Raw genomic sequence first — 19,228 nt, forward strand, 5'->3', positions numbered from 1 at the left:
TTGTGTCCATATGACTTTCTGCTTAACTTTGGACAGGAGAAAACTGAAGCATGAGAGCTGTACAGAAGGCACAGCTTGATCTAGTGTCAGACTTGGCTACTCCTAGCTTGAGCTACTTCCTGGATTCTGACATGCTAGAGTTGTCTTCAAAACATTAACTAATGCTTTGGGAGTATTTCTGGGTGGCCTTCAGTATGTACTTGCAGGAGCTCTGTAGCCAGCAGTGCTTGGGAATCTCTTTGACTCAGAGAAGTACGTACTCATTCCTGTTCAGAGTAGCAGAAAACCAAAGCAGAATAAAAACCAATATCCAGGACGGGATGTGGTTTGGTTTTGGTTTGATTTGCCATTTGAATATTTTGTTCTAGAGTTTGTTTCTCAAGATAATGTGAAACAAAGTCATATCACACAGTGACATTGATTTTCTTGATGGAGAGTCCTATTTGCTATTGATAAGTTGCTTATTTCTTGCCATCCCCGCATCAAGGAATTTATGACCTCTTTCATTACCCCATGAAGCATTTGTTTGCTTTTCAGTTCTATTTCCTCATATTTCTGTCTGCTCATTTTTCCAGCACTGTACTCAAAGTTTTTTGGTTTTTAAGGCTATTTTTGTTCTTTCAAGATCTTAGACTCTAGCTGTCTTTCCCTCAATCCCTTTACACACTCTTTCCCCCCCAGGCATTTTAGCATGACTTCCAGAACTTTGTTTCTAGCTTTGTAGTTTTCACACCACTTTCATGCTGTGTGCTAATTTGTTATGTCACTGGGTTGTTCTGTGATCTTATTTCAGCTCTAGGCATCTTCAACCTTATTACTTTTCCTGCTGCTAAATATGGGAATCCCAAATGTGATCCACAGGTCACTTAACTGTGTACAAACCCTTTGTATGTGCCTTTAAAAGACAGGTATCTGTTTCATAATTGTGCCCAGAGCCAGCTGATTGGTCTTTGGTGGCTAGAGAGCCTCTTGTGCATGCCCTGAGACTAAAAGAAATGTTCAGCCCTCAGGCAGCAAGCCCTTTCAGACAGAATTCAAGGTGGCCAAGGTTTTGGTAGCCAGAAGGGCACGTAGCTAAGTGTGCCAGGTGCTGGTTGTCTCCTTTCTTTTACCTCCCAAAGCAGAAGGAAGCTGTAGTAGGAGCAGGAAGGTGTGCTGTTACCAGCTGGCCACAGGGGAACAAGGGAGTTGCACTGAATCTTGCAGGCTTGGGAATGTCAGCTGAGGCTCAGGAGCTTTTACTCTTGCTCTGCTGTCTGGGTGGTCCTGTCTGTTTCAGCCTCTCACATTGCCTTGGGTTTGGCCAGTTGCACGAGTCCCACTTCAGCAGGAGTAAAGCAATATCACTTTACTTCTGTTAGTAATAGAAATACTCTGTTACAAATGCACTCTGAGACAGACCCAACCTGTCTGATGACATCCATTAAGATTACATCCCAAATACTTTGGCAGCTCCAACTGCAAGTCCCATTCCACTTTGTGCAATAAAAAGAGCTGCAGTGGAGACTGAGGCGTTTTTCTCTGAGTAATTGAATTCTCTGTAGGAAGATCAGAATTTTTTGCTAGTGTAATACTCATACTGTTGTTTTTCTTTTGTAGCCTTCAGGAATTAGAGTAACTGTGAAAGTTGTACGAAACATTGGTTATTGTTTAAATTCAGCATCTCATGTTAAACTAGGCCTGCAAAATTCCAGAAATGGTCACTGCCATGATGCAGAGCTGTTTAGGTTGAGCTCAGTGATCTGTGACTTCCACTAATGCATCTGGTTTGTCACATGCATTGTCTCTATCCAGGTATTTGGTTAATAATTGTCCAGTTAACTTAGAAGCACCAAAGAGGAAGCTAAAAGTGATTTTCTTTTTCTTCTCTACTGCTAGAAATAGTTTTCTGTCTGTATGTGTGATTTTTGATAAGCTGAATGTTCAGAAAATGCAGTCCCATAGTGGGGTTAATAATTTCCCTTTTGAACTACAGCCATGTCTGGTGTGTGAAATAAAGAATTGTGTTTTGTTTTAAAAACAGGTGTATCATTTGCACTTAAGTAGGTTAATTTTAGCCTGATTTACTGACAGATACTTGCCTCAGCTGAAGCTTGTGTCAGAGAGAACAGGCTGTACTCTGCAAGCTGACCTTTTCAAAAGGTAATGCAAATAGTCATCTGAGAGGAGAGGTTGCTATCTTAGGAGTAGTTTAGAAAAAATTAGGTTTCTTCCCTTCTGACCCAAACTTGTTTTGGCTAAAATTTAATATTAACTTTCCTTCCCTTTATTTACTTTTCCATTTTCTCCTTATATTTATGAGCAACAGGTACAAGAAAGAAAAAGTGTTTTCTCTTTAGCTTCAAGAAGTTGAACTGGAGCAAGGATGCAGGCAAAATGCTTAAAATATCCCTGAAAGAGCTGTTTTCTGGAAGAGTTTGGAGATGTGCAGGAGCTGACAGGGCAGGTGGGGAAGGCTCCTGTACAAATGAGTGGTCAGTACTGTTGCAGTACATTAACTGCTCCCTCATGGCTATTTGTGTCAGTGCAGTCAGGATACCCCTCAGAGCAGCATCGTTGTAGTGAAGTCCCAGAAAACATCTGGAATGATTTTCTGAGAGCTTTAATTCCACCTGCAATAGGAAAAAGGAATGTTTTCTTTTTTCAGCATCACAATGCCATATATTAGGCTGAAAGAGCAACTCTAAAAGTTTGCTTCTAAACTCTGCTTCTTCTTGAGATCTGCTTTATCTTTAATACTTTACTCAGAGTAAGTGTTTATTTAGCTGAACTGGTCTCTCTGAAACATTATTGTTGATCATGCTGTTCCAACACAGCTGTGATGGCCAGAGGGCCCTTCAATGCAAACTGGCATTTGTATTTGCATGGGTATTTTTTTCTCTAAGAGTAACACCTATTATAAAGGTATCATTTCAGAGCATTAAAAGGAGAAGGTCTTGCTTGTACTAAGTGAATCTGTTGTTATGCATTCAGGGACAAGACTTAAAACAGAGCTGCTGCAGTTTCCTGGTGGAGAAAATTGCAGATTACATGGTGTTTCTGATCGTTGCAATCACTGTATTCCTCTTTCTGGCCTTCAGCTGGACTTTTCACTGAATTCTGCAACAACCAAACTTCATGTGTCTCCTTACATATTTGTGTGCACATGTACAGTTGTTTGCTCATGATTTCTCTTGTTCTCTCTTAATATGATAGAATTTAAAAAAATGAACAGGCTTATTGAAAGAATTCTTTCTAGTACTGTTGCAGTGTTTTATGCAAGCAGGAATTTAGAGATGAGACCTTGTCTTTTGACTCCTTGACAAATTCTAAGCTGTTATTGTTCGGTTCAATCCCTTTTGTAATGGTTTTCTTTATCTATGCCATTTAAATTCCTTTTTTTGTCAGCTTTAAATCTTAAGTTTCATGTCTTCACAGGTTTATTTTCGGACAGTAGAACTTGTTCAGGAGCCTATTCCTGGCTCACCAGGTCTGAGTTTCTACTTCAGAATCAATGGCCGACCCATTTTTATTAAGGGCTCAAACTGGATTCCAGCAGATTCTTTCCAGGACAGAGTGACCTATGACACGTAAGCCACATTTGATGTTTTCTAAGGATAAAGGATCAAGTTTTCCTCCTCCTCCTCCTGATTCTCTGTGCACACTTTATCAAAGGTTGACTTTAGTGGGTAAGGCTTTAAAGGTAGAACACTAATTGTTGCGGGTTGGAGGCTTCAAAATATGGACTTAATTAGCATGAACAAATTTGAGTGAGTTTCAAGGCATGTAGGTGCAATTACTGATGGGATTGTTTGCAGTTCATATTTACTGGCCTTTTGGGTGTTTTTATGGATGATCCTCAGGCTGTTTGACCTTATTGTCTGGACTCATCCATTGGTACTCAGAGGATGTGCACTTCATCCATGTTCTAACCCATGTCATGCAGAGTTACATAAGTGCATACAGTCTCTCCCATTTTCCTGATCTCATCTAGTCTACTTGGATTTCAATGCACAGCACCCCAGAGAGGCAAGTGGGATGGGGCTGTTCTGTGCCTGGACTAAGCTTTGCTCTGGGTTATTGGGGAACCAGGGCAACAGGGTATGCTGCAGTGTGCATTCACATGCATTTAGAGGCTGTCAGTATGATTTAAGGAAAAATGACTGAAGCCTAAAACCCTTAAAATGAGATTCCTAGTCTCAGCCCCTTGCTCCCCCATTCTCACTATGCATTATGGAGCTTGGGAAGAGAATGTACATTCCTGATTGTGTTTAAAGAGAATTTCAATGCAAGTAATTGATATACAAAGCAAGTAATATCAGAGGAGAAAAGACCAACATGATTAATAAAACATAGTATTTCTAAATCTGGTCCTGCCAGTACTTCTGTAAATGCATTTACACATATGCCACTCCATCTATTTTGTAAGTGTTAACAGGACCAAGTAAATTTTTTCTGCACAAAAAATTGCTTTTTAGAGCTCTGTCCAGATATGCAGGTTTAGAAACTGGAGTATTTTGATACTTTCTGTTAGAGTTATAAGTCTTAGATTGCCTGCTAATGATTTAGATTTGGGTGGTTTTTTAGTAGGGGTGTTTGTTTCTTTGTTTTTTGTATAACCTTAGAAATTCTTAAGTAATACAACTTCCCTTGTATATCTCCTTTTTGTATTTGACAGGCTAAGGCTACTCTTGAAGTCTGCAGCAGATGCTAACATGAATGCCCTGCGGGTTTGGGGAGGAGGAATATATGAGCAAGATGAATTTTACGATATTTGTGATGAAATAGGAATAATGGTAAAAACAATAAACACAAAATACTTATTAAAAAAATCGTACAAGAACTTGCAAATGAAAATCTACTTTAAATTAAAAAAAAAAAAAGAAAAGAGCATTAATACATAAGTTCTAACCATCTTTCCAAAGGACATTGTAGAGTATCAACACAAGAGATGAGATTAACATGACTTTTTTGTTTGGCTGGTTGGGGTTCTTTAATTTCTTTTAAATTTGAATGGTTTCTGATTACAGAGATTGTCTGTTGAATCTGGAAGTGTTATTTTGGAGACTTTATAATAGGTTGCCATTAGGTAGAAGGTAGCTATGCTTTTCTCTGTTATGAAAATGGATTTTATTTCTTTTAAAAGTATTTTCTTCGTTTTAGCAATAGCTGAAAAGGTTTGGGTGGTTTTGATTCAAACTTTTCATTTGGCCCAAAGACAAACATGAAAGGCATTATCCAAGGGGCCATTTTGAATAAGCTGTAATTGAATATAAATGTAGCTGTAAGGTGAACACCTGCTGCAATCACTAATCCTAGATGAGTGCCTTTGATTATATAAGCTTGGAGGCACATATTAATAAGTTTTGATGAAGTAGTGACTAGATGAATGAAGGCCACGTTGCATCTGGTATTAAAAATCCAGAAGTGTGGTTGGTCTTAGTCTACACCATAAGAAGCAGGGAAACAGAATTCATACCTTGCTGCTTTCAGATGTGTGTATTTGCAAAAAAAGAAGTTACATCTATTTTAGTCTTCTGAATGAGTGTCCTGATTTTCAAGGCTTCTGAGCACTTACAATTCTTTAATTTTTGACACTAGGTACCTTAAGTAGGCCATATAGATCTGTGTCTGTGCAGTGCTCAGTGCAAGATTTAGATCCTATTTAACAGCCAAAATAGCAAGTAAATGCAGAAAATCAGACCCTTATTCTGGAGAGGGCAGTGGGGGAGGTTTTAGGTTTTGTTTCTTCTGATGGTCTTGCAAAGGCTTAAAAGTACATTGGAGTCAAACTGTGCTTAAGGAAAACCAGTGATAGCTCACTAAGGGAAATAGTGAGAAAAAGTTTCTTTCAATAGAGAGTTTTGACACCAACAGTCACTAAAGGATTATCAGTGATTCTGCAGCAATAGCTTTGCTTTTTCTGTACAATGTTAGGTTTGTAACAATTACTAATGACTTCATTATCCCCCACTGTCCTATTCTTTATCTTCAGTTTCCTTAGGGAATGTGTATGAAAAGAGCCATGGAAAAGCATATTCTCACTGCAATGAAAATGCAGTTGTATGAGGAGCTGGTCTCTGTCTCTATGTAGCACAGTGTTCAGAAAAGTGGAGTCTCCTACAGACTCCTATGGGTTAAGGTGCTCCTTCTAGAGATTTTTTCATTAACATTTGAAATAGACTAGAAGGAGCTGCAAGGTTATGGCAATTAAAAAAACAAAACAGGTAAACAAGAAATCTTACCCGTCTCATTGGGCTTCCTTTCCCCTTTTTGTCATTGTCCTGCGAGGTACAAAGTTTATTTTCTTGAACTGAAAGGCTTTCTGTTCTTGAGCAGTACTTACTTGATCTTTCTTTGTAGAGAAAGATCACTGTGTTTTTAGAGTATCTAGCTGATTTTTGCCCCTCTTACTGGGTAAGATTTGCTGGTTTTAATATAATTTTGTGTGGAGGTGTTTTCTTAGCAAGTACACATTAAAATTGGTTAAGTGTTCTCAGTACCACATGAGAATAATTATTGTCTCTTGTTGTTAAGTAAAGGGGATTTGGTGTTACACCTTCAAAATAGTAAATAAATATGAAATTGTTCTGTTCAGCTGCAAATTGCTCCATATTCATGTTCATGATTATTCTGTTGAAATTCACAGAACTTCATCTACTGAGCAGTATTCTACTCCTCAGTATAGACTGTCATGGTCTGATTCCTAAGGGTAAATATTTTGTAACCCTGATATCAAGGATAACTGCAGTGGAATATGCACGTACCTGAGCCCCGTGCTGAATGTGATTTGTTTTCTGTCTGAATGAAGGATTGTGCATCCCAATAGCCATGTATTTTTCAAGTGTGTATAGTAACTTGCTGACAGTTTTTTAAAATCTTTCCTTTCCCTTGTAGATTTGGCAGGATTTCATGTTTGCGTGTGCGCTGTATCCAACCAACCAGAATTATTTAGAATCTGTAAGAGCAGAAGTTTCTCATCAGGTATTTTATCCATGTCTCAAAGCTCTATTTCACATTATCTGTTTTTCATTGACTGACTGTGTAAGTTTGCTTTCCAGAAATGGTTGTTTGGAAGTGTTTGTTAGTGTACCTTTATGTAGCAGACACAAAATGTAACCTTGCTACATCTTCTTGATCTCCTCTAACTGTTTGCAGGAGTAGTCAGTCAAGCAGACTGTACAGAATTTACCTTCCACACATGGCTGAGTAGAGGTGGATGGTACATACATGCATAAGACAGATGTATGTCAGCATATTAGAAGTTTTCCTTTCTGAAGGTGTATATATAAAACTTTGAGCCTGGTGCCAAGCTGAGGGAATAGTGAACCATGTGGCCAAAAATGGGAATGGTAGGCTTATCATATGTAATATACATGTGGACTTGCAATTCAATTAGTAATAAAGTGATTAAAAAAACCCGAAACATCGTTAAGTAATTTTGCTTGACTTCTGAAACTGTAAGTTTTATTTCAGGTACGACGTTTAAAATCTCATCCATCAATTATTCTGTGGAGTGGGAACAATGAAAATGAAGCAGCAATTGCAAGCAACTGGTTCTCCATACCTCCTCCTGACATAGGAGTCTACATCAAGGACTATGTGACCCTTTATGTGAAGAACATACGTGAAATAGTTCTTAGTGTAAGTAGTCTCAAGAAACTGTAGGAGGATATGGCTTAGCAAAAGGTTTTAATGTTTGAGCAAGTTGGGATTCCCTTTTTTTCTTTTAATCCTTTTAAGACATGAGAAAGAGCATGTTGAGAAATTGCCCTTTCCAAGCTCCTCTAAATAACTCTCTAGACTCAAGAGTTAATCTCAAAGTAAAAAAAAAGAAAAAAAAAAAATTTAATTACTTGTTTTTAACATTTGTGAGGTGTAAAGTAAGACCTGAAAGTGTAGTAGGTCTTGCTTCTTTTTTCTTTCTGCTTTTTAGTGTGTCCACAAGTGCTTTCACATCCAGTGGACAAAAATCAACTTGCCCATTAATTAATTAATCTAGATGTTCAAGTTTCCTTTGTCCTGATTTTGTTGAAGAATACTGTGAAAAGCATTTAACAATCCTCAAGGTCTTTTAATATCAGTTGAAAAAATCTGTAAGGATGTTATTTTTACAGTATGTGACTGAATATTTTTTGTTCTAAGCAGGTAAAGCAAAAGTAATGCTAAACATCAAACTCATGCTGTGTAGTCATTGTATGGATTTTGTAAACAAAATAATGATATTCTACAATATATGAAGGCAAAGTAAAATATTTTGATATAAAATCGAAACTGCAGTCCACAAACACCTGGAATCCTGCTTTTTGCACTCCCATTGTGCACAGGTTTTGTAAGTTTATTTCTCCTCTTAAAAGAGGAGGTTCTAGAGTTCTGTACTGAGCTGTGTGTAAAAATAATCTGTGGTGCTTTTGTGGTCAGCTACATGAGTTGATTGGCCAATGTGTGTGCAACTAAGTGAGGTGTTCTGGCTTGATACTTGTGCAGCATTGCTATGCAAGACAGACCCATTTTTGTTTTAAATCCATAGAATAACTATTTTGAGTGCAAAAAGGAACCATAGAGGGAGATAACTGTGTAATACAAGTCAGCTGAGGAAACCTGTAACTACAAGTAGTACTGGACTGGGTAGCTTGAAAAGACTTTTATCTTTGAGCTAAAGACTTCAGGGAATCCAGGATTTCCTGTAGTAAATTGTTTCAGTTAATTATTAAAGAAAGAAGAAGAAGATGGGAAAACAGGACTGTTTCTTATAATGAAGCATGTCTGAGTGCATTGCTGTGTTCGTGCCAGTTGCAGTAACTTGTTACTGGTAACTAACTCGGGCTTCTATCTTACTAGAAGTAGGGTGTTAAATGAATTATACCTGCAAAAGGATTCCTTCAGTACTTTGCAGGCAACTGTTAAAAGATTTACTATTCTAAGTCTACTGAGGTTATAAATAAAGGCAGCTCTGAACAATTTGAAATGTAACCCTTCTTGTAGTGTCATCTATCTTAGCATGCAGTGCCAGCTAAAATTACAATAACCTGTAATGATATCATGCAAGCATTAAAAACAGAACCCCTTGAATTTGTTAGGACTAAATTTAAGTGACTGATTAATAAGAAAGGAGAAAATCATGGCCTTGTTCCCTGCAAAAACACTGCAAAAATAATAATTTTCCATAAAGAAGTCACAGTACTCAAATATTAATGTTCCTTGAGTATATATTTCTCAAGGCACACTTTAAATAGCCTTCATTAAGAATTTAGAAGCATGTAAAGATAGAAAATCTCTTGATGTGAGGAGAGGATCCCTCAGAACAGCAGAGCAAGCAGAATCATGCCCAGCTGTCCTCCAAGAACATAAGTAACATAAGAGCTAATTAAGCAAGTAAAGATGATGGATGTTTGAACATAAAAAGGGAGTCTTTCTTAGGTAGTCACTCAGAAATTTGGAAAAAAGTATAGTCTCCCTATCCCCAATTCCTCTTTTCAAAAAATGGTCTGTGTATTCAGATGGTAAAAGCCAATCACTTTGTAAGGTGGCTGTAATTTTTGTTTTGTTTTGGTTGTTTTAAATCCCAGGAAGATAAGAGTCGTCCTTTTGTTGCATCCAGTCCCACCAATGGCTTGGAGTCAGTTAAAGAAGGCTGGCTCTCCTGGGATCCTTATGACACCCATTATGGTGACACACACTTTTATGACTACAACAGTGACTGTTGGAACTGGACAGTGTATCCTAGAACTCGTTTTGCTTCAGAGTATGGCTTTCAATCCTGGCCTTCCTTCAGTACAATTGAAAAGGTAAGGCTGAGCTTCCACTGTCCCCTTCACTCTCATTTAGTGAGGGCAGGGAATCTCTTCCTAACAAACTTCTGCATCCAAGCTGTAGTAATGTGTTGTTGGGTGTGATGTGGCACAGTGGGATGGAGGTGTGTGCTGGTGGGGAGGGAGGGGATGAAACCATACTGTTTCCTTCCTCAGTGTTCAATGTACTTACCTCAGTGTTGCACGATGAACCTGGTTTGGATGAGAGACTATTATGAAACTGTTATTTCTGGTAGTAATTCTATTCAATGTATAGCTCAGTAATGATTGACTAACTTTAGTTTAGTTTTGTGATGTCCAGGGAGATATATTTGAGAAAGAGAAGAAACATGACAAAAGCTGAATTGTGCAGGATTTTAAAATGTTTGGATTTTTATGTATTTACCAATTTCTTTCATTTAAATAATTTGTTTCTAAATTATTGCATGTAAGAGGATTTGGTTTTGTCTCTGTTAAGTTTAGATGTTATATCTTCTCTTATTTATCTAAGTTGAGCAGAGACATATCACACTATTTGTCCAGGGAGAGATGTTGATATTTGTGCTTGCAACCAAAAGGAGTTCAGAATGTTCCTTCAATTTGCTGGACAAAGCACATTATCTGAAGCATAATCAGAAAATTAATCTATATTAATAACAATAAAAAATATTAAATCCAGTCTAAAAAGAAATTTAAATAAGATTGTTTAGAGAGAATAATTACAATGAAAACTTGGCAATAATAACTTAATAAGTTATGCTATGTTGTTATCTTTAGTTGAAAAAAGCTGTTTTATGATCATTTGTTATCAGAGGCAGGTTTTGAAAACATATATACATATTATTAGAATTTATGGCTCTACTGACTTACATAACTTTTATACCTAAATGTGTTTGACAAGATTACATTCTTCCATATTAATCTAGGGTGTTTCTGATTTACTATGAATGCAAGCAAAACTCTGAGGTCCCTTGGCCAACCCAAACCTTAGGACAAAGAAGTTAAATGCTACTGAGCCAAAAGTTGCTCTTCTGGATTCAACAGCAATGTGTATTTTCATTTTTTTGTACAAGGAGTATAAGCAGAGAGTGTTAGTAATTGAGAATCCTTGCATGACTGCATGAGGCACTTTAGAAATATACTACCAGTTTTAAGGTTTTCAATGATGTCAGTAGGCTGTAAGGGATATCCTTTCCTCAATATCCTGGCTGCCATCAAATCTACATTCTACCTTTTCATTCATTACTTTTGTGTTTTTTAAAAGGTTTCCTCCCCTGAAGACTGGTCCTACACAAGCAATTTTTCTCTCCATCGGCAACACCATGAAGGTGGCAATATTCAGATGCTACAGGAGATTGAGCGTCATTTCAAGCTTCCCCAGAGCCCAGATCCTGTACAGAAGTTCAAAGATATGATTTACCTCACTCAGGTAACAGTGATGTCTTCCATAGAAGTAGCTGTCAATAGTTGTTCTATTACATTTGTCTGCTGTTAGAACTGGACCTGGTCCCTTAGGGAATGTTTGATCATACAGAAAATTTCCATACTGAAGAACTGGAGAGTCCAGTTTAATTTGGAGCTAGCTTGTGTCTCTTTTATTCTAGAGAGACTCCAATTTTCATGGTAGAAGGGCTGGAATAATCAGGGAATTACTCAGAAACTGTCTCAACTGGGAGAAGGTCTGTCAGTATGTGCTGCCTTGGTCCTTCTCCCCAGCTGGGGTCATGTAGCTGGGGGAAGATGCAGGGATGTGCTGGGCTTCCCTTGGTATACAAGATTATTTCCAGTGCTGCATGTTACTCCCTGTTCCAGGGTGGGGATGTTTTGTTCTTCACATGGCCCCTGTAGGCTCACTGCTTTGATTCTTGCCACATGGAACACATGAGCTTTGGAAGCAAGATTTTTTTCCAAAGAATGTAGTTCTCTATGAATTATATTAGTAGTAGCTTTTATTATGTTATGAACTCAAATGTTGATATATTAGATAATATATTTGGGTTTTTTTTCAAATCAGAAGGATGTTTTGCTCTTCATTCATAGTAGTTCTACATCATGCTTTCTTCTTTCTTTGTGATTTCTGTGCAACTTTTAAAAGATGCTAAGTAACTTTCTAATGCTATTGGGCAAATTGAAAGTGCTGTTAATTTTTGTTGTGTTTCAACAATTTCAGAAACACTCTTGATAATAATAACTGCATACTCACTAAGTTTCTAATGTTTGAGAGCTGCTGTCAGCAAGTTTTATATAAAAACAAAATAGCTTGAGAATTTTTGGCACTCTTGACAAGAGAACAAGGATAGATAATGCTGTGAAATTGAAACTGAGGATGAAGCTTGCACCATGAGGTCCTGACTCAGAAAAGCTGTACGAGTTTCTGTAAGGCTGAGTCTGTCAAGGCTGTATTAACAGGTTAAACAATTTAATACCAAAATAAGGATAGCAAAAAGGATAAAGAAAGAAAACTTGCTTTAGTGGCTAACTAGAAGTAACATCTTTACCTTTTGGGCTGTCCTAAAGGCTTTTAACTTTAAGAATCTCTTTCTGTTTCCTCAGCCTAATAGTAAACTGTGAAGAACATAGCAGTCTGTTTAATATCGATTGAGAACTTTGCCAATGAAAAATTCTGAAAAGTGGTTTTTAGATGACATGGAGGAGGAAAGGAGTGTGAGTGCAGCTGAAAAAAAGGTTGCTTTTGTCATGCACAGATTTGACTGTATATTGAGAATGTAATTTCAGAGTGTAGGGGTTTAGACAACAAGGTGATGCATACTGAAGGTAACAGCTTAACCTAACTTTGTAACTCTTCAAGGGGTTATTTAAATTAATGGAAAAAAATCAACTTATTTTAAATTTCATTTTATTTTCCTTGTCTTTGATTTACCTTTCAAGGAGCACCTTCATTGTATGGAAGTAGCCCCATGTGAGATTCTTGAAGGGTACTGCTTGTAAAGCAGCAGGAATAGATCTCCTTCCAGCAGAGATCCACTGCACTGCAGGGCTCAAGTTTAAAGTTATGTGCTGTTGCTGTGAAGTCTGTGTTGTGTATCAATATATTCACACGTTTTGAAAAAAAGTAAAATCCAATATACCAAAAATATTTTTTTTTCTTTGTTGACCAAGGTGATGCAGGCTCAGTGTATAAAGACAGAAACTGAATTCTATCGTTTTAGTCAAAGTGAAATAATCAATGGAGAAGGACACACAATGGGAGCTCTGTACTGGCAACTCAATGACATTTGGCAGGCTCCTTCCTGGGCTTCCTTGGGTAAGTTTTGTGACAGTCTGGTAAGAAGCACCAGCTACCAGTTGTGTTTTCCTCATCTGGAAGTATCAGAATAAGTGATATAGCTCTGCTCTGTCTCTTGGGTAACTTTACAAATTTTGAATATATTTCTGTCCATCCTTTAGAAATGCATTCCAGGATGGGATTTATGATGTAAAGATTGAGCATCTGGATTTCTTCTGTAGTCAGTTGGGGGAGAGATGGTTATCTCTAAATGTGATTCACTGCGTCCTTAGCTGTCTCAGAATTGGGCTGAATTATCTTCTCTATGATGAACTTGATTTTCATAAAACTTCATAAGATCTACCAGCATAGCTTATGACAAGCTTTTTAAAGGAGATGACTGGCTGAAATTTGATGTCTAATTTGGTGTCAGATGGGGTGAATCACTCCCATGACTAAATTATTCTGCTAATATGCTGTTTACACTTTTTTCCCCTCTTAGAACACAAAGATAATCAGACGTTTAAAGAGATAAGTCACTTAGACAGTAAGAAATAGAGGAGGAATGTGTGGCATGAGGGAAGTGGCTGTGTTTCATGTTCCAAAGATTTTTAACTAGAAGTCATTTTGAAATGGAGAAGCTGTGCTATGGCAGCTGTATAGGACTTGGGTAGATTCTCTTTCAGCTTTAGTTATTTCTCACATATTTTGAAAACCTTTATTTAAGCATTTTGCCTGTGAAAAAATATGAACAAACTAGAAAAAGCTAGGAGAAAAAGCAAGACTATCTGTGGACAGTCTTGATGTGTCCATGGAACAAAGTGCCATTTAGCCTGGATTTGAGAAAAAATTAGCCCACACCATCCTCCCTCTCTTATTCAGGGAGATGTTTGTCCCTCTCCCTTTTTATTTATTTTTTTAAATTAATCCAAGCAAAATAACTGCAACAACAAAGGAAAAAACAGTAGAAGAGGCTAATTTATTAAAATGTTAAGGCAGTGGTCCAGCTATGATGCTCATCTTTCTCAACTTTCTAGACTTGTATTAGGAAATGGAATATCACAATGCTTGTTTTTATTATTCTAGCAATGAGTGATGCTTTAGGCTTTAAGTCCCTCAGGAGAAAAATATCCTTGGGAAAGTGTTCCTTTGTAAAGACAAAGGGTGTATTGATAGATGTAGTGGTCATGGAGACCATAAATGTCTTTTTGAGTACAGAGATGACATCACTGTAGAATATATATCAAATACTTGAATTATTCATATGTTGTTGAAGTTGGTTTAGAAGAAAGAAGCTCAGCAGAGATCCAGCTGTCCCTTTGTTTTGTTGTATTCCCTCAGTGAGATGAGGAAAGGTTTAATATTCATTTAATTAGGCAGTGTGGTAGAGGGATTTTGAAATGCTAATGGCTGAAATTATGCGGGACTTCGGAGAAATTAGTTTTATTTGCACTTCAAAACCACGTTTCTGCATCTTGTTAGATGGCACAGTAGTATCACCAATGAATGCTTTTATTTAAATCTGTTGCTTTGCAGAAAGTCATGGAAGGGTTTACATAATTTCTCGTACAAAGCAGAAATGTTTGCACGTGGTGGGGAGGGAAGAAGGTAGCAAATGTTTCTCCTTTTAACTTTTACCTTTAAGATTGGGTTGAATGAAAACACAGCACAGCACTTGTCACAGTACTTCTGCCTTCAGCTCAGAAGTAAACAGCTTTTATCACAACTAGGTTCTGACTGTTAGCACCTAGGTGTGAAATTGGCTGTTCCATGTTGGATGCTTTTAGCATCTCTGCAGTATGTTTTGGTGGAGTGCTGTGACACTCCCAGACAAGTGTCACCTTGAGGTACCCAACTCAGTTGTCATGAGGTTCCTCTGAACAGATAACAGGTTCAATATTTTGAGCCCCTGGTGAGCCCTGGTACAGGCTGTTATGGAGAACAATTGTTCTGAATTCATGAGGCTGAGGTGAGAAAAGAACTAGCAGCAGGTTTCTCAGGTTGCATTTAATGGTGTGAAGTGATTAATTTAAAATCATTTCAGGGAGATCTGTTTATCTTCACTCCCACCAGCAGTGTAGAAGGCTTCAGGGAAGAGTCAGAAAAACGGGTACCAGGGTCTCATTGCAAACTTAATTTTAGTTTCCTGTTCTGCAGTTTAATACCACAGAGAGTGCAAGCTCCTTGTTATTGTCAGGAAAAATTGAGGAACTTGGATTTCTGTAAGAATTTGTTTAAATGTGGCAGGAGGAGGAGAAAACCACCCCAGGGCTATTTTAGATAACTTTTGACTGTTGCCTCTGGGCATGCAGATCTGTAACAGGAAAGTTTAAACCCAGAGATTTCTCATGATAACTTCCTGACATCCAGGTTTTTTACATCCATTTTTGGATGTGTGTGCATGGTGTATTTGATATGCAAGTTGCCTGTTTTTAAATGAAGGAATGTAGCTCTGGTTCTATGGAAATCAAGTCAACAGAAGAACTGAAAAATATGGAGTTTTTAATTAGCTTCAGTTTTCCTTGCTGTCTGAAGTTACTTTGACAAATGTATTAACAAAATCCGGTTGCTGGAAAAGTTGCCTTTGGAAAACACTTTGTGAAACTGCTACAGCAGTTGAGTTTTGATTCTTTAAAATGGCTCTAGTTTTTTTGGGAGGGGAAATACCAGTCTTAAAAGCTGATCTGAGTTAAGCAGACTGGTGATGTTTCAAACATTCCAAAACAATGGATGTCAAAGTAGCAGAGTGCATTTTGAAATGGTGCAAACTTGTAAGGTGTGGTTTGTTAGATTTTGTTGTTGGCTGAAGTTTTTGTTTGCTTGGGTTTCCCTGTGGAAGTTTAATGCCATGTTCAGTCTGAGTATGTCTTCTCCACTGTAGAGGTTTTTTGAGGATCTCTGCTACCTAGGTAGCAAACCTCCTCTCTTTCCCTCTGCAGTATGGCTGTGTAATGCAATTGGAAATCAAGGCACAGCAGAGATTGAGAGAAGGACCCATTCAAAAAGAAACAGGATTTCATATTGCACTAAGTAGCAGAAACTGCTCTACATAATTTGCATTATTCATTTCTATATATAAGACAGCTGAAGCCAAGATGTTCATCATGTGAATTAAGCTCAGGAAAAAAATTCAAGTCAACAGGCACTGTAACCTCAGACCATACTGGGTAACTTCCCTGAGCTTGTGGTGGGCTCTGCCTGGGTTCTGCAGTGAGCAACATCTATTGCATTGGCAATTTAATTAATTGACAGTTGAAATTCCAGCAAAGTCCTGCAGCAGTCCTGAGGAATTCAGAGATTTCAACCCCTCCCAGACTCTCCTTGCCCATTTCTCATAAAAGGCCCATCGTTTCTGTTTGCTGGGTCAGCTACTACTCTCCCAGTTTGCTCTGAGATAATCCATCCCCAGTTCAAATCTCCCATCTTCTTAAGTTTAATGACTGAAGAGTACTTTGTTGCCCCCCCCCCTGGTTTTGGTAGATTTGTGTTTTAAACCACCAGTGTTTTCTGTCAGGAAGTGTCTTTGGAATGCCAGACCATGCCTTTGTTCATATCACAGGGGATCAGACCCAGCCAGCAGAGTTTTATGAAAGGCAGGTCCTGCTTGACCAACCTGATCTTCTGTGACAAGGTGATGCAGTTGGTGGATGAGGAAAGGCTGTGGTTGTCATCTGCCTAGACTTTAGCAAAGCCTTAACACCATTTCCCACAACATTCTCCTGGAGAAACTGTCTGCTTATGGTATGGCTGGGGTGCACTGCTCACCATGAAAACAAACTGGCTGGAGGGCCAGGCTGACTGTGGTGGTGAATGGATTCACATCCAGCTGACAGCGGGTCACTACTGGCATTTCCCAGGGCTCAGTACTGGAGCCAGCCCTGCTTAATAACTTTATCAAGGATCTGAACAAGGGGTTCAAGTGCACCCTCAGCCAGTTTGCAATCAATACCAGGTTAGGTGGGAGTGGCAGTAAGGCTCTGCAGAAACATCTGGACAAGCTGGATGATGGGCTGAGGCCAGTTTTTTGAGGTTCAACAAGGCCAAGTGCTGAGTCCTGCACTTAGTGCTGCACTTGCTGCACAGCAGCCCCAGGCAGCGCTACGGGCTGGGGCAGAGTGGCTGGAAAACTGCCCAGTGGAAAAGGACCTGGGGAAGCTGGTTGACAGTGGTTGAACATGAGCCAGCTGTGCCCAGGTGGCCAGGAAGGCCAGTGGCATCCTAGCTTGTGTCTGTGGCCAGAAGGAGTAGAGAGGGGATTTGTCCCCCTGTACTCGGCACTGTTGAGGCTGCACTTCACATTCTCTGTTCTGTTCTGGGCCCCTCACAAGAAGGGCACTGAGGTGCTGCAGTGTGTCCAGAGAAGGGCAGTGGGGCTGGGGAAGGGTCTGGAGCACAATTCCTCTGGGGAGTGGCTGAGGCAGCTGCGGGTGTTTAGCCTGGAGAAAAAAAGGCTGGGACACACAAACACACATACCCACACACCCCTTACCAATCTCTTCAACTCTCTGAATGGAGGTCATAGCAAGGTGGGGGGTCAGCCCCTTTTCTCCATTATCAAGTGACAAGAGGAAATGGTATCAAGTTGTGCTTGTGCCAGTGGAGGTTTAAATTGGATCTTAGGAAAAAAACATTTCACCAAAGATGTGGTCAGAGCAGGCTGCCCAGGGGAGTGGTGGAATCACCATTCCTAAAAATATTTACAAGATTTACAGGTTTGGCATGGGAACTTAGGGACATGGTTTAATGGTGCACTTGGCAGGTGAACAGCTGAACTCAATCCTTGAGGTCTTTTCCATCATAAATGGTTCTACAGTTCTATATTGAGAAGCACCAATATACTGAGTATGTTCATCAGTTTATTGGCTGTCTGTTTTGAAGAAAAACAGCTGCCTCTCCTGAAGTTTCTTATCTCTTTGGTTTGCTTCAGTGCAATTGACTTAAATACTGGTGGTGATTTTTGCTGGCAAGACTCCTCTCATAGCACAGTTCAATCTTGTGTGGGTTTTCCAGGCAGATCTGAGTTCTCTTGCTCTCCAGGCTAGCTGGTTGTGAACTTGCTGAGAACAAGGTGATGTGTAAGGTGCTAAGCTGGAGCTAATGCACTTATTCTTCACAAAGTTCATGCATGTCTATGTGGAGTGCAGACATAGCATGTTCAAGTCCCCTGGGAAAGCCATAACAACCGTTTAAAGATGACTCTGGTTAAGTCTTTAATTATGGTAATTTTTTTTGAAAATGCTAAGAGCTTTGTAGAAGAACCAAAACTAGGAGAGTAATTACTAAGAGTGTTACAAGAAAAGCATCTCACTGAAAATATTCTTTATACATCATAAAGCCTACATCAACCTTAAACTTGTATATAATAAAGAGCCAGAAACAAGAATAAAACAGTATCTAACTTTGTGAGATAGTGCAGTTGACTTGCTGCTTCATTTTAGTGCCATTTCAATGACTGGATAATCACTGAGCAAAGACAAACTTAAAATGCAGACAGTGGATGCAGCTTCTCTTTCAAGATGATTACATGGCAGTGTTGCAAAGCAAAAGAGCAAAATTGCTTTTTTTGGAGAGGATGCAGTTTGATGGTTTTTCCATTTTAATGGCAGACTTTCAAAGTATTAAAATAATGAGGTACAGCTTTCCATTAAGAAGCAGTGTGAACTGTTTGTCATGTGTCTGTTGTGAATACTAACTCCCATGGAGGAGGTGTTGTCTCTAGATGTTGGCAAATTTGTTTTACCAAGCTCAGAGTTGTCTTTGGTTTGGGAACTTATTGTCTTTATTACTATTCAGGAAGAACTGAAAGGAGGACTGAAAAAGGGGAAGAGAGCACTTTGTATAAGTACCTTGTCTTTTTTTATAGTAGTGTAGTTTGTGACAATGACAGTGTATTTGTCTGGATTCTGAGCAGCACAGATGGCTTCCAGCTGCTTGGTTTATGTGTGGTATGCTGTATCAGCCTTGTCACTTGTGTTTAAGGCTTCCTTTAACTGAATGACAGTGTAGCAGTGATAGGATAGAGACACAGAAAAATGTAAACTTTCAGGAAAGCTCAAAGCTTGACAGAGCATCACATCTTTTCCAGGGCAGAGCCTTGCCTGGAGGGAAGCAAGAGTACCTTCAGTCATTCTTTGCATTTTAGATAGAGGTGAAAAAGGATGGAGGGAGATGTTGCACTGCTGATAGCAGGACCAGAAAGCACATGCAGGGAATGTGTGACAAGGCAATCTTG

The 19,228-nt window shown here is 38.8% G+C and overlaps 1 protein-coding gene across 6 annotated transcripts in view; it reads left to right on the forward strand.

Annotated features, from left to right (window-relative positions):
• MANBA (mannosidase beta) overlaps positions 1-19,228 on the forward strand; it is a 51,577-nt gene that overhangs the window by 27,535 nt on the left and 4,814 nt on the right. For 5 of the 6 annotated variants that reach the window (XM_079307060.1, XM_079307059.1, XM_079307058.1 and 2 more), the window contains 7 exons: positions 3,418-3,569; positions 4,658-4,775; positions 6,877-6,963; positions 7,456-7,623; positions 9,549-9,767; positions 11,035-11,199; positions 12,891-13,035. In XM_079307060.1, coding sequence (XP_079163186.1) covers positions 3,418-3,569; positions 4,658-4,775; positions 6,877-6,963; positions 7,456-7,623; positions 9,549-9,767; positions 11,035-11,199; positions 12,891-13,035 — 1,054 coding nt within the window. The remainder of the gene's footprint in view (positions 1-3,417; positions 3,570-4,657; positions 4,776-6,876; positions 6,964-7,455; positions 7,624-9,548; positions 9,768-11,034; positions 11,200-12,890; positions 13,036-19,228) is intronic. The other variant, XM_079307061.1, reaches the window with a different exon arrangement.

This window comes from Erithacus rubecula, assembly GCF_903797595.1.
Source record: "Erithacus rubecula genome assembly, chromosome: 5".
Classification (NCBI taxonomy): Eukaryota; Metazoa; Chordata; class Aves; order Passeriformes; family Muscicapidae; genus Erithacus; species Erithacus rubecula.